Source organism: Papio anubis, chromosome 8 (genome assembly GCF_008728515.1).
Source record: "Papio anubis isolate 15944 chromosome 8, Panubis1.0, whole genome shotgun sequence".
In the NCBI taxonomy this organism is placed as follows: domain Eukaryota; kingdom Metazoa; phylum Chordata; class Mammalia; order Primates; family Cercopithecidae; genus Papio; species Papio anubis.
The window spans coordinates 37,452,176-37,468,306 of NC_044983.1; the positions used below are offsets into that span (position 1 = coordinate 37,452,176).

The 16,131-nt window shown below is 39.5% G+C and overlaps 2 protein-coding genes across 4 annotated transcripts in view; both read left to right on the top strand.

The window, feature by feature from the left end:
• ADAM9 (ADAM metallopeptidase domain 9) overlaps nt 1–2,182 on the top strand; it is a 112,776-nt gene extending 110,594 nt beyond the window's left edge. For both annotated transcript variants that reach the window (XR_002523772.2, XM_003902666.5), the window contains one exon: nt 783–2,182. Coding sequence is in view for 1 of the 2 variants with exons in the window: in XM_003902666.5 (XP_003902715.1) it covers nt 783–876 (94 nt within the window). In the remaining variant the exon portion in view is untranslated. The remainder of the gene's footprint in view (nt 1–782) is intronic.
• Nucleotides 2,183–3,570: 1,388 nt separating this feature from the next.
• Nucleotides 3,571–16,131, top strand: part of ADAM32 (ADAM metallopeptidase domain 32) — a 164,252-nt gene continuing 151,691 nt past the window's right edge. Inside the window, exon 1 of one of the 2 annotated variants that reach the window (XM_021942240.2) lies at nt 3,571–4,996. In XM_021942240.2, the coding sequence (XP_021797932.2) occupies nt 4,846–4,996 (151 nt within the window). In that variant the 5' untranslated portion in view covers nt 3,571–4,845. The remainder of the gene's footprint in view (nt 4,997–16,131) is intronic. The other variant, XM_021942239.2, reaches the window with a different exon arrangement.

Genomic DNA, 16,131 nt, shown 5'->3' on the forward strand with positions numbered 1-16,131 from the left:
ATGACTCAATGGATGGGCTTAAAATCATCAGAAAGGAAGATAATTTATTACTTCATTTTGTATTACATAAAATGCATATGACCCTCCCATCCCCCAAAAGTCTTTCAAATTACAATTGCATTGTAACTCTGAGGACTATCTTCATATGTAATCTTTATTATACAGTAAGAATACATTGAAATCCAACTGAGGATCAGGGGAAGAGTATATAAATTATGAGGGAGACATTCACCAGGTAGTGTTCCAGTGTGTTATTGGAGTAGAGGTGTACTAGAATTGGATGATGAGGTTAGGAGAGGCTGTCCACAGGTGGAAGTGTGAGGTTTGAGATGGACACCTGGTGTAGAAGTCATAATACTTTTAATTCTCAGAGTGGATCTCATGTTGAGGGAGCTATAAACAGCTAGGTTTACACCTAGCAGTAATTTGCTGCCCTCAGATTCTAACAGCACAGGCAAGTGCTTGATCACTTGGTGTCTTTTACAGTTTATCTTTACCATTTCATGTGCTTTTTTTTTTTTTTTTGAAAAAACATGTAAACTAGAAACTTCATACAACATTGTTGATTATGGAGTAATATTATTTAAAGTAGTTATTCCATTTTAGACTCTAATTGGAGCCCTTTAGCCATTGAATATCACCTTAATACTGATCTCAGAATGTAAAGTACCCTTTCCTATTGTCAGAGATGTTGAGGATGGTGTTATGTTGAGCTTGTAATGAATATGGCATTATTTCACCCAGTCTAAACACGCTATTAACTATCTCTTTTCCCCTCACAGGCCACCTCCACCACAACCGAAAGTATCATCTCAGGGAAACTTAATTCCTGCCCGTCCTGCTCCTGCACCTCCTTTATATAGTTCCCTCACTTGATTTTTTTAACCTTCTTTTTGCAGATGTCTTCAGGGAACTGAGCTAATACTTTTTTTCCTTGATGTTTTCTTGAAAAGCCTTTCTTCCTGTTGAAACTATGAATGAAAACAAAATACCACAAAATAGACTTTACTAACACAGAAAAACAGAAACTGATTGTGAGAGTTGAGAAATACAAGGAAATTCAGTAAAGCCAGGGAATTTACAATAACATTTCCGTTTCCATCATTGAATAAGTCTTATTCAGTCATCAGTGAGGTTAATGCACTAATCATGGATTACGTTATTTTGAACATGTTATTGCAGTGATTCTCAAATTAACTATTGGTGTAAGATTTTTGTCATTATGTGTTTAAATGTTATTCTGAATTTTTTACCTTAGTTATCATTAATGTAGTTCCTGATTGAACATGTGATAATCTAATACCTGTGAAAACTGATTAATCAGCTGCCAATAATATCTAGTATTTTTCATCATGCACGAATTAATAATCATCATACTCTAGAATCTTGTCATTCACTACATGAATAAGCAAATGTTGTCTTCAAAAGAATGCACAAGAACCACAATTAAGATGTCACAATATTTTGAAAGTACAAAGTATACTAAAAGAGTGTGTGTGTATTCACACACAGTTACTCGCTTCCATTTTTATGACCTTTCAACTATAGATAATAACTCTTAGAGAAACTAATTTAATATTAGAATTTCTATTATGAATCATGTTAAAGCATGACATTCTTTCACAATAGCACTATTTTAAATAAATTATAAGCTTTAAGGTACGAAGTATTTAATAGATCTAATCAAATATGTTGTTGATTCATGGCTATAATAAAGCAGGAACAATTATAAAATCTTCAATCAATTGAACTGTTACAAAACCACTTGAGAATTTCATGAGCACTTTAAAATCTGAACTTTCAAGCTTGCTATTAAATCATTTAGAATGTTTACATTTACTAAGGTGTGCTGGGTCATGTAAAATATTAGGCACTAATATTTTCATAGAAATTAGGCTGGAGAAAGAAGGAAGAAATGGTTTTCTTAAATATATACAAAAAAGTTACTGTGGTATCTATGAGTTATCATCTTAGCTGTGTTAAAAAGGAATTTTTACTGTGGCAGAAATGGTATGGATAGTAAAATTTTAAGCACTAAAATTTTTTTCATAACCTTTCATAATAAAGTTTAATAATAGGTTTATTAACGGAATTTCATTAGTTTTTTAAAAGTGTTTTTGATTTGTGTATACATACATATACAAATACAACATTTACAATAAATAAAATACTTGAAATTCTCTCTTTTGTGTCTCCTACTAGCTTCCTACTCAACTATTTATAATCTTATTAATTAAAAAGTTATAATTTTAAATAAAAATTCTAGTCAAACTTTTATAGATATTATCTCACTAATTGTCGGACTTTTGCCAAAGTGTGCACAGTGGCTTTTGGAAAACAGATTAGTTTTGAAGAAGGCAAAAATTTCAGTTTTCTGAAGACAGCATGTTATTGTAACAATCAAGTATACATATTAAATATTGTGGGCAATCTCAAATGAAGGTCCATCATTTCATTTTAAATCTCTGAATGAATTCATATAAGACTCAAACGTTTATGCCGTTCACTCATGTAGCCTCAATTTTTGCAGTCGCAGTGCATATCACTGAAATTTTACAGTTGGTAATGTATTAACTATGTAACTTAACACTTGGAATTAAATAGTTCTTTGGATCTTTGACTAGTTAAGAAAGTTTTTAAAAAGACTATTGGATCTGAACTTCTTTTACTTTTATATACTTTTTAATATGCTTTATGTTTTTTACTTTCTTGGTCATGGATGCCACTTCAAAATTTGAAAATATTAAAGGATGTCCTTTCTATCTTCAAAAAAAATAAATAAGGGTAAATTATGCAAATTTGACATCTCCGTTTGACTCTGTATGTCAAAGTGACCTTGTTCAGAGTATTGCATTCTCCCTTTCTCCTGTGTCTGCAACCATAGAGTTAAGCACAATTTGGGTTTTCTAAACCCAAATCAGATTTCATTAAATTTCATAAATGTTTACTAAAACCTACCATTTTTCAGACACTGTATTAGGTACTGTGATATCTAAGTTCTGGATAGGGTATGTTCCCTGACTTTTAGAAGCACATCCTCTGTTATGAAGAGAGCCATACACACAAGAATAATACAAAATCAATCCTATTAAAGATACAAACCGAAAGGTTGGGGAGTAAGAAAGAACAAAATGATATAAGAACCAGAAATTCATTCAGAATACTTACCACTAATTGATGAGTTGAAGCATTTACTGTAATTGCTCTTCTGTTTGTTTCAAAGCAAGGTGAAACTAGCTGTGGCTCAGCAACTGCCTAAAAGCAATGTTAGCTTAGCATTGGCTGTTCCTATTGAGATACAAACTGGGTGTATTTTTTTGTTGCCTTGTTCCGCTATTCCTCCACCCAGCCAAGATGGAGTTTTGCTCTTGTCACCCGGCAATGGCACAATCTCGGCTCACTGCAACCTCCAGTTCCTGGGCTCAAGCGATTCTCCTTCCTCAGCCTCCCCAAGTAGCTGGGATTTCAGGCGCCCACCACCACACCCGGCTAATTTTTGTATTTGTTAGTAGAGACGAGATTTCACCATGTTTACCAGGCTGGTTTTGAACTCCGGACCTCTGGTGATCCACCCACCTCATCCTTCCTAAGTGCTGGGATTACAGGTGTGAGCCACCGCACCTGCCTGTTGCCTTGTTTTTGTTCATGTTATTAATTTCAGCTGTCGATGTCCCTGTTGAAATTACTTGCATCCATAAAAATCACATCTTCATTTGAAATGTGTTAATTCCTCAAGTGAGATTTTTCTGTTCCCATGAGGCCTTTTAGTTTATGTGTTGGCCTATTACATAGTATGAGAAATTAATCCATTCTTTGAAAAGAATGAAAAGCTAATGCATACAGATGGAGACCTGGTGTGAGGCTGGGAAGGAGAAGGCATTGCAGTTCCAGGGAATAAAGCATTGTTTAGGAAAGACCCGAAGTCAGAGCTGCCAAAGCACTGGGGATAGGAGAAATTAAGTGGCAGGTTCCGGTCTGAGTTCAGAAAAATTACTATGCTGAGGCATTTGGCTAGAATTTTCTACTGAAATGTAAGTACTGTAATTGTGGGCAAGAATCTTCTCTATCTCTTTCACTACATGAAATGAGTATTTATTGCACTGAGAAGTTTCTGAACGATAGAATGACATCACATGAGTTTTAGCCAATGGCCTGCGGAGAACCAGACTGGAGGAAAAAGCCTGGTTATGAAGTCCATTTGGGCAGCGTCAGTGAGGAAAAAATGCAGCTGGCGCTCTTCAAAAATATGAAGAGCTGGCGTTTCATATTGAAAAGTGGCTCACCCTTCCCTTCTTTGGAATATTCACACATCTGGCTAGTTTTGAAAAAATTTTAGAAACAGGTTTGGTAAATATGAATATATATTTGGGTGTGTATATAGATTTTAATTCAGAAAGTATTACACATTCGCTTTTGAAGGGACCGAGGAAGCCCCGAACGATGGCGGATGCCTGTAATCCCAGCTACTCAGGAAATTGAGGAGGGAGGATCGCTTGAACCCAGGAGTTCGAGACCAGCCTGGGCAGAATAGTGAGCACCCCCGTCTCAAAAACAAAACAAAGCAACTGGGAAGTGTCTGGTGCAGAAAAGCACACGCTGACTGTGAGTAAGTGTGTCAGTTCTTAAGGTCCATCAACACAAAAGCGAAAAGTTAGTGGAGGACTACGAGCGCGATCGCGACAGAGGGCGCTGGGTGGTCAGTGGCTCCAGCAACCATGCGGCGGGGTGCGCCGCGAAGGGAGCTGGATGTTTTAGTCTCGGGGCACCCGCTGCGGGCTCTTATTGTTCCGGACGCTGAACACCGAGAGCACCCCGGGCTCCGGGGCCTCCGGAGAACGCTGCCCCATGAACGCGCGGGGAGCGGCCCCCGGCGTCCGCGCGTACCCGGCAACTCCCGGCGTCCCAACGGCTTCCCGCTGGCAACCCCGAAGCCGCACCATGTTCCGCCTCTGGTTGCTGCTGGCCCGGCTCTGCGGCCTCCTGGCGTCAAGACGCGGTGAGCCAGCCCAGACCCTGACACTAGTCCGGACGCTCGTCACACTGCGGCCTGACTCCCTGCAAAGCCCGGGGCCCTCCCTGCCTGGGTCCCTTTGGTCCTGTCACCCTGGCAACGGGGCCTTTTCCAGGGGATTAGGCGCCCCGTCCGCATGGAGAAGCGACTCAGGACCCAGCGCCAGGGCTCACACCTGTAATCCCAGGGCTTTGGGAGGCCGAGGCGAGCTGATTGTTTGACCTCGGAGTTGGAGACCAGCCTGGGCAACACAGCAAGACCCCATCTCTAAAAAAAAAAAAAATTTAAAAATGTTCCGAGGTGGTGGTGCGCACCTGTGGTCCCAGCTACCCGGAGGCTGAGGGAGGAGGACCACGTGAGTCCAGGAGGTGGAGGCTGCAGTGAGCCGAGATCGCCCCCACTGCACTCCAGCCTGGGCGACAGAGATCCTGTCTTCTTTTTAAAAATTAAAAAAATTTTTGTGTGTGTGACCGAGGCCCTTCTGTTGCCCAGGCTGAAGTGCAGTGGGCAACAGAGGGAGACTCCAGCTCATAGTTCCCCAGAACTATGAGGAAAATAAATTTCTGTTGTTTAAGCCATGCAGTCTACACTATTTCGTTATGGCAGTGAGAGCTGACTAATATAGTACTTAACAGCAAAATGATTGAAAAAACTGTAAAAGTTCATTAGTAAGAGAACTGCTAAATAAACTGTAGTTACCTCCAAACAATGCAAATGGAACATTGTGGAGAGGGAGGAAGTAAGACACGCCATGTACTGACTCTGGCTGACAAGATTCAGAATAGTATGTAATAAGAGGAGGAAAATAAGGGCATATCAGAACATTTTACTTGCATGTAAGCCTCCCTGGTGATACTGTAAATGTTTGAGAACTCTTCCTACTCTTCTTCCTATCCTGCCACAATTACCTCTGCAGCATAGCAGAGGTGTGGTCAAGGCCAGGGTGTCAGCCTGGTTAGACTGGGGTGAGGGTTCTCTTCCTGGCTTGTAAACAGCTACCTTCTCCCTGCATACTCACAGGACCTTTTCTTTGTGTACAAGGAAAGAGAGAGCAGGATCAAATTCTCTGATGTCTCATCAGGGCACAAATCTCATCATGAGGGTCCCGCTCTATACCTGAAACCCTGGTTACCTCCCAAAGGCCATAACCAAATACTGTCACCTTGGGGGTTAGGGATTCAACATAGAATTTTGTGGGATACATTCAGTTCATAACATGTACAAAGTTTTAATGCAGTGATTGTCAAAGTTTTTGGGTTCAGAACTCCCTTATACATGAACAATTATTGAGATTCTCAAAGAGCTTTTGTTTATGTGGATTTATATCAATGTTTAACATATTAGAAATTAAAGTAGAAATGTAAGAATGTGTATCTCATTCATTAAAAATGAAAGTAATGGCCAGGTGTGGTGGCTCACATCTGAAATCCCAGCACTTTGGGAGGCTGAGGCAGGTGGATCACCTGAGTGAGGTCAGGAGTTCGAGATCAGCCTGGCCAACATGGTGAAACCCCATCGCTACTAAAATACAAAAAAATTAGCCAGGTGCGGTGGTGCATGCCTGTAATCCTAGCTACTTAGGAGGCTGAGGCAGGAGAATTACTTGAACCCAGGAGGCAGAGGTTACAGTGAACCAGGTTGTGCCATTACACTCTAGCCTGGGTGACAGAGGGAGGCTCTGTCTCAAAAAAAAAAAAAAAAAAAAAAAAAAAAAAAAAAAAGTAATATGCCTTTTATATGTTAACATACGTATCACATTTTCAAAATAAAAATAACTATATTTTCCAAAACAAAAAATATGAGAAGAGCAGCATTTTTGTGAATCTCTTTAATGTCTGCTTTAATAGAAGACAGCTACTTCTCATTTCTGCTTCTGCAGTCAATCTGTTGCTGTATATTTCATGTGAAATATCTGAAGAAAATCTAGACTATACAGTTGGAAAAGGAAGAAATACCTTAATACCTTTTTTCCAGATAATTGAAGGTATTCTTTGTGTACTACAACAAAAGTTGAGCAATGGTGGTTTAGTTGCAATGTAGAACATATCAATGAAGTTTTCTTAACATGCTGTATTAATCCATTATCTATCTTGAACTCTGGTATTTATCCATGTATTTTTGAATGTATTATTTTTTTAAAAATTTTTAAATTTTTGTAAAATACATGTAAAATAAAATTTCCATCTAACCATTTAAAAAATATTAATAGGGCTGGGCGTAATAGCTCATGCCTGTAATCCCAGCACTTTGGGAGGCTGAGGTGGGTGGATCACCTGATGTCAGGAGTTCGAGACCAGCCTGGCCAACATGGTGAAGCCCCGACCGTCTCTACTAAAAATATAAAAATTACAGATGTGGTGGCACGTGCCTGTAATTCCAGCTACTCAGGAAGCTGAGGCAGGAGAATTGGTTGAACCCAGGAGGCGGGAGCTGCAGTGAGCTGAGATGGCACCATCGCACTCCAGCCTGGGTGACAAAAGCAAAATTCCATCTCAAAAAATAAAATAAAATTAAAAATATTAATAAACTTTATTTTTTAGAGCAGTTTTAGGTTCATAGCAAAATTGAACTGAAAGAGTTTCCATATAGCCCCTGTTCCCAAATATGCATTTCTCCCACTATCAATGTCTGGCACCATGGATCCATTTGTTACAACTGAGCCTGCACTGACACATCGTTATCATCCAAAGTCCACAGTTTGCATTAGGGTTCATTCTCCATGTTGCACATTCTGTGGTTTTGACAAATGTACAATGACATGCATCCACCATTGTAGTATTATACAGAATAGTTTCACCGCCCTACAAATCCTGTGTGTTCTGCTTATTTATCCCTCCCTCCCCACTGCCGCTGGCAACGACTCATCTCATTAGTCCTCATAGTTTTGCCTTTTCCAGAATGTCAAGTATTTGAAATCATATAATATGTAGCCATTTTGGATGGACTTTTTTTTACTTAATAATGTGCATTTAAGGTTCTCCCATGGCTTTTCATGGCTCAATAGCTTATTTATTTATTTAATTGTTTTGTTGAGATGGAGTCTTACTCTGTTGCCCAGGCTGGAATGCAGTGGCAGGATCTGGCTCACTGCAACCTCTGCCTCCCGGTTTCAAGCAATTTTCCTGCCTCAGCCTCCCAAATAGCTGGGATTACAGGTGCCTGCTACCATGCCCAGCTAATTTTTTTGTATTTTTAGTAGAGGTGAGGTTTCACTATGTTGAGCAGGCTGGTTTTGAACTCCTGACTTCAAGTGATCCACCTGCCTTGGCCTCCCAAAGTGCTAGGATTACAGGTATGAGCCACTGCGCCCGGTTGCTTATTTATTTTCAGTGCTGAATAATAGTCAATTGTCTGGATCTACCACAGTTTATTTATCCATTTACCTACCAAATGACATCTTGGTTGCTTCTAAGCTTTGGCAGTTATGAATAAAGCTTCTATAAACATCTATGTGCAGGTTTTTGTGTGGACATAAGTTTTCAACTCATTTGGGTAAATACCAAGACATGCTATTGCTGGATCATATGATAAGCGTATATTTAGTTTTGAAAGAAACTGCCAAACTGTCTTCCAAAGTGGCTGTACCATTTGCATTCCCCCTAGCAATGAATGAGAACTTCTGTTATTAATGCTGTCATATTATAAATTATATGCATAACTATAAGTGCAAGAAATCCTGGCTGTCTTTTTTATTATAACTCAGAAGAGAGAATTTAAACTTTCAAAGGAAAATGCCAACTCCAAACTGCTGATGGTCCCGTCAGCTGAGGGATCTTGCTCAGCAATTTGGGAATGGCATTTTCACATTGAGCAATCACTCCTCATGTCCTCCTCCTTCCAGCCCCTGGCAGCCACTGATCTGCTTTGGATTTACCTGGCAACCACTGTCCCTTTGGATTTACCTATTCTGGGTATAAATGGAATCATACAAAACATGACCTTTTCTGTCTGGCTTATTTCACTTGCATAATGTTTTCAAGGTTCATTTCTGTTGTAGAATGCAGTAGAACTTCATTCCTTTTTGTGACTGAATAATATTTCATTGTATACGTTCACTCGTTTGTTTACCGATTCATCAGTTGATGGACATTTGATTGTTTCCAACTTTTGGCTATTAGGAATAATGCTGCTAGGAACATTCATGTACCAGTTTTTGTGTGGACATATGTTTTCATTTCTCTTGGATATGTACTTACAAAGGAAAATGTTAGGCCCAATGGTATAGGTATGTCCATTTCCTCTTCTGGACTTTGTTATCCCCCAATAAGGAACTGGCTATTCTGGGTCTTTTACCTCCTCATGTAAACAGTAGAATCTGTTGGTTGATATCCACAAAATAGCTTGCTGGAATTTTGACTGGGATTGCCTTGACATAGAACAAATTGGGAAGAGGCTGGGAATGGTGGCTTACGCTTGTAATCCCAGCACTTTTGGAGGCCGAGGCGGGTGGATCACTTGAGGCCAGGAGTTCAGGACCACCCTGGCCAACATGGTGAAACCCCATCTCTACCAAAAAAATACAAAAATTAGCTGGTCGTGGGGGCACATGCCTGTAATCCCAGCTGAGGCAGGAGAATTACTGAAACCTGGGAGGCGGAGGTTGCAGTGAGCCAATATCACACCACCGCACTCCAGCCTGGGCGACAGAGCAAGATTCTGTCTCAACAAAAAAAAAAAAAAAAGAAAAAGAAAAGAACAAGTTGGGAAACGCTGACATCTGATGGAGTGGCAGTGACTGCCTACAATGTTTTGTTGAAAATGATTCTGAGGCTTTGCCTAAATTTAGTGTAAAAACTATGATACCTACTAGATTTTTGAAGTGACATACGCATTTATGTATCAGTCTTTTCCTAAAGTGGGATAGTTGAGGCCAAATTTGGCTTTGCATCAGAATAATCTCTGGATATTTCTAAACATACAGATTTCTGGATCCAAATCCTGGAACTTTAAAAATAATTATAAACTTGTTAATAATTTTTATTTGGTATTATGTGATTACATTCAAAATCAAGTAAAAGAGGCTACCCTATATGTTACCATCTTTGCTGGGTGTCAATTTTACTATACTTTTAAAGAAAACGACTGTTTTATCAGTTTGATGGTACTGTTTCTGGACTTTTCTCTAGACACTTAGATATAAATATGTATAAATATAGACATATATGGTCCTTTTGAAGTAAATTATAAATGATGAAAGCATATTGTATACATTTATGTACATCATCTATTTTTATATATTTTGGATATTAATCATTTTATTTTTTCTATACCTTGCACAAGTTTTCTTCAATGTGTTATTGATCTTTTTATTTGTGATATCCTGATTTTTGTGCTAAGTTTATCAACACTTTCTTATGGCTTCTGCATTTTGTTTTCCTTATTAAGGCTTCCCTTGGTACAATGATTAAAACAAATAGTTTCCCATACTTTCTTAAAGTTATTTTACAACTTTAGAAAATTTAGCCTTTCAGTCTTTCTAATAGTTTTGTAACCTTGTACATGATGTCTGGTAATCCACATTGTGGTGCTAGATAGGAAACTATATTTGTATTTTTCCAAATGGATAATGAATACTGATATTACATCATTCCCCCATTTAATTGAAATGCAAAATTTAATGTGAAATTATAGTTGATTAGTGAAAAAAATATAGATGCCAATGTGTTGATTCGTTGAAACAAATCAACTTGGCTCCCAATACCTAATATGCAGTTATTGACCTGGCAAGTGTTATATTCAATTCCAGTCAGCAATGGTGACAAATGCCTTTATCTGACAAGAATAATACATTTTTCACCACCTTCCCTTCAAGCTGTCAACTGTCCTGTCATAGCACAGAGGGACACTGACCATTTTGATTTCCTATTAGAACATCATGAATGTAGTAGTAGACGTTAAACTATCACCGCCCCCTCGCTCCCAAAGTACACAAGTAGGTCTCAGTTAGAGACCTGTCATGAGACTGAGGATACACTAAAAGGGTTTAAATAAAGAGAGTTTAGCTATGGGACTATTTATAGAGATGTGAGCACCAATAATTAACGATGAAATGCACAGACTGGTAACAGTGGAAAGCCATATCACATGTGTTGAATTGATTGTTTGCAAAGATGGCGATGGCCTTAACACTTCCTCCATCCTTGTGTGTGCTTCCTTTTTGCAACATTTCTTTGTCATTCCTCCCATTGAGAGGTAGAATGTATTTCTTCATTCTCTGAATCTGGTTGGCCTCATGACTTGCTCTGGCCATTTGAATGTGGTAGAAGTGAGTTGTGAGACTGCCAAGTCTATGCCTCAAGAGGCCTTGCAGCTTCCTCTCTGCTGTCTTGAAGCACTGTCTTGACTGCTACATGGAGAATCCTAGACTAGGACGATAAGAGGGTGTGTGAAATGGAGATGACTCAACCTAGGCCATTCAGTCAAAAGACATGAATGGGGTCGTCTTAGTCTCTCCAGGCCTAGGCGAGCTGCCAGATGACTGCAGCCACCTGAGTAACATTATGAGTGTCAGTACAGTGGGTACTGCAGGGTGTCCTGTGTCATAACACTGAAGCGGCAGGGCAGTGCCATCTGTATCTTGAACTTGCTGCAGAGTCTTCTCTTGCGCTGGATCCCAGTCGATTTTGACAGCTTTACCAGTCACCCGATGAATGATTCAGGCTTTCACACCCCAAAACAGTATGTATTATCTCTGAATTCAAAAACTCAAAAAGGCCCGCCACTCGTTGTGACTCTTTTTTTTTGTGGTGGGCTATGCAATGTGTAGCCACTAGCATCTCACTTTGTACAGGATATCTCAGCATGCTGCAACCACTGGACCCCAAGAAACATCGGGGTTGTAACTATCCCTTAAACCTCCATGGGTTCTACCACATTCCGGCATACATGTATCTGACTAAAACATCTAGGGCACTTGCTACTTCTTGCTCACTAAATATATTAGCATGATGTCTTTCACATGCAACTTGACCAGCATGATGTTCTAATGGGAAATCAAAACGGACAGTGTCCCTCTGTGCTATGACAGGACAGTGTCCCTCTGTGCTATGATTTGTTGAAACAAATCAACACATTGGAGTCTATATTTTTTTCACTAATCAACTATAGTTTCACATGAACTAACTAATGAGACTTTAATTTCAACGAGCTACTTCATTTCACAAAAACTGTAATTTCATTCACCATTGATGGATCCAGGTCACAATTTATCCCTTGATGTATGTAAGTCCCTATTCTGATCAATGGACCATGCTGGTATTTTGAGTCCTCAGGATTAGTGTTAGTTCAGAGGCAGTAAATAATACTCCCTGAAAGTCTGGCTATTTTCCCTCCCCAGGGCATAGTCATCATGGTAAAAGGACACAGGACACTATGGAGGAGCCTGCAGGGGAAGATTCATAGCACATTCCTGTGGTTGCATGGCAAGGTCTTTCCTAAAGAGGACTCTCTCACTCCTCAATGAAAAGGCTGCAAGCCTTTGAACTGGGTCAGGTATAGGAACCAGGGAAGAGGCTGTGAGTCCTCGTGGTGATTGCATCAGTTTCTGCGCACCACAAACTAGAATTTTCTTGACTAGCCTGCTCATCTAGTTCATTTCTAGGGACTCTGTGATCAGTTAGATACTACCAAGGACTTCTGTAGGTGAAAGCATTTTGTTTTTCACACTGTCCTTGTGGCTTTTTCTGGTAATTGTGCTCACCTGTCTCTGAGAGTCAAGTGTCTGACATCCATTGTCTGCCACTTCAGAATTCCATGATTCCCAGTCAAAGCAAGGAATCATGTTTAAAAAATTTTTTATAAGTTTTATTTTTTCTTCCAACTTTAATTTTAGGTTTGGAGGTACATGTGCCGATTTGTTATATGGGTAAATTGTGTGTCACTGGGGTTCTGTGTACAAATGATTTCATTACCCAGGTAGTGAGCATAGTATCTGAGAAGCAGTTTTTCAGTTTTCTCCCGCCTCCCATCCTCCACCTTCAAGTAAGTTCTGGTTCTATTGTGCCACTCTTTGCATCCATGTGTACTCAGTGTTTAGCCTCTGCTCAAAAGTGAGAATATGCGGTATTTGGTTTTCTGTTCCTGTGTTAATTTGTTTGGGATAGTAGCCGCCAGCTGCACCCGTGTGGCTGCAAAGGACATGATTTCATTTTTTATGGCTGTATAGTATTCCATGGTGTATATGTACAACATTTTCTTTTTCCAGTCCACTACTGAAGGATATCTAGGTTGATTCCATGTCTTTGCTATTGTGAAAAGTGCTGCAATGAATATACGTGTGCATGTGTCTTTATGGTAGAACGATTTATATTCCCTTGGGTATGTACTCTGTAATGGGACTGCTGGGTCAAATGGGAGTTCTGTTTTAGGTTCCTTGAGAAATCATACTGCTTTTCACAGTGGATGAACTAACTTACATTCTCGCCAGCAGTGTATAAGCGTTCTCTTCCCTCTGCAACCTTGCCAACATCTATTATTTTTTGACTTTTTAATAAGTCATTCTGATTGGTGTGAGATGATATGTCACTGTTGTTTTGACTTTCATTTTTCTAATGATAAGTTTTTCATATGCTTGTTGGCCACATGTATGTTTTATTTTGAGAAGCATCTGTTCATGTCATTGGCCCATTTTTTAATGGGGTTGTTTTTTGCTTGTTGAATTGTTTAAGCTCCTTATAGAGTCCAGATATTAGACCTTTGTTGGCATAGTTTGTGGATATTTTCTGCATTCTGCAGGTTGCCTGTTTACTTGGTTGGTAATTTCTTTTGCTGTGCAGAAGTTCTTTAGTTTAACGAAGTCCCAATTCTCAATTTTTGTTTTTGTTGCAATTGCTTTTGGAGTCTTCATCATGAAACCTTTGCTAAGTCAAAGATGTCTATAATGGCATGTCCTGGGTTTTCTTCTAAGGTATTTATAGTTTTAAGGTTTACATTTAGGTCTTTAATCCATCTTGCATTGATTATTGAAGATGGCAAAAGGTTCAGTTTCAGTCTTCTGCATATGAGTAGCCCGTTATCCCGGCACCATTTATTGGATAGAGCGTCCTTTCCCCATTGCTTGTTATTGTTGACTGTCAAAGAGTAGATGGTTATAGGTGTGTGGCTTTATTTCTGAGTTTTCTAACCTGTTCCATTGGTCTATGTGTTTGTTTTGGTACCAGTACCATCCTGCTTTGGTTACTGTAGCCTTGTAGTATATAGTTTGAAGACAGGTAGTGGGAGGCCTCTTGCTTTCTTCTTTTTGCTTAGGATTGCTTTGGCTATTTGGGCTCTTTTTTGGTTCCATATGAATTTTAGCATAGTTTTGTCTAATTCTGTGAAAAACTATTGTTGGTTTGATAGGCATAGCCCTGAATATGTATGTTGCTTTGAGCAATATGGGCCTTTTAACAATATTGATTCTTCCTATCCATGAGTATGGAATGTTTTTTCATTTGTTTGTGTCATCTCTGATTTCTTTGAGCAGTGTTTTGTAGTTCTCCTTGTAGAGATCTTTCACCTCCATGGTTAGCTGTATTCCTACGTATTTTGTTCTTTTTGTGGCTATTTTGGATGGGATCGTGTTCTTGATTTGGCTCTCGGCTTGGCTGTTGCTGGTGTATAGAAATGCTAGTGATTTTTGTACATTGATTTTGTATCCTGAAACTTTACTGAAGTTGCTTATCCGATCTAGGACACTTTGGGCAGAAACTGTAGGGTTTTCTATAGAATCATGTCATCTGTGAAGAGAGATAGTTTGACTTCCTCTCTTCCTATTTGGATGCCTTTTATTTCTTTCTCTTGCCTGATTGCTCTGGCTAGTACTTCCAGTGCTATGTTGAACGGGAGTGGTGAGAGTGGGCATCCTTGTCTCGTTCTAGTTCTTAGAGGAAAGGCTTTCAACTTTTCCCCATTCAATATGATGTTAGTTGTGGCATTTAATGATTATGGTTACTTTTTTTTTTTTTTTTGAGACAGAGTCTTTCTGTGTTGCCCAGTCTGGAGTGCAATGGCATGACCTTGGCTCACGATAATCTCTGCCTGCTGGGTTCAAGCGATTCTCCTGCCTTCCGAGTAGCTGGGATTACAAGCATGCGCCACCACACCCAGCTAATTTTCGTATTTTTAGTAGAGATGGGGTTTCACTGTGTTGCCCAGGCTGAACTCTTGACCTCAGGTGATCCACCTGCCTTGGCCTCCCTAAGTGCTGTGATTACATGTGTGAGCCACCGTGTCTGGCCGACTATGGTTACTTTTAATCTTAATTTTTCTGTACCTTTATGTCACTGAACAGTTTCTACTTATACTGCTTGTTTTTAGGTTTAAGTCACATTATTTTGGATCACACTGTTAAGCAGATTTTTTTTTCTTTTTTTTTTCTTTTTTTTGAGACTGAGTATCCGTCCCTTTGGCACCCGGGCTGGAGTGCAGTGGCGTGATCCCGGCTCACTGCAACCTCCACCTCCAGGTTCAAGTAACTCTCCTGCCTCAGCCTCCTGAGTAGCTAGGACTACAGGTGCATGCCACCTGGCCAATTTTTGTATTTTTAGTAGAGACAGGGTTTCACCATGTTGGCCAGGCTGGTCTGGAACTCCTGACCTCGTGATCCACCTGCCTCGGCCTCCCAAAGTGCTGGGATTACAGGCGTGAGCCACCGCACCTGGCTCTGTTAAGCAGATTTAAGGAAATCGGTACGCTTATATGATCTTCCTCGTCTTCTGCTATAGTTACTGAAGTTGTGTATATTATGTTTATGTAACCAGAGCTTTTAACATTTGCATCTGTTATATAACTATGATTCCCACAGTTGTTTTAGCCTTTAGTCTATAGTTATGATTATTTTGTTCTCACTGTTAGGCATTTTACCACAACTCTGCTGATATTTTTATTGGGAGAAATGTCTCTGACTTTCGTGATAGACTCATGTGAACTTTTTTTTCTTTTTGAGTTTTGCTTGTAAATATCTCTCTTTTGCCTTTATATCTAATGGCCTTTTTGCTGAGTGTACATTTATAGGGTCTTCACTGTCTTTTCTTAAAGTTCTTTTTTAGACATTGTTCTTTAGTCTTTTAACATTGAATAGTGTTGTAAAAATTCTCAAGCCAGCCTGCTTATCTCCCTTTATACATAACATGATTTTCCTT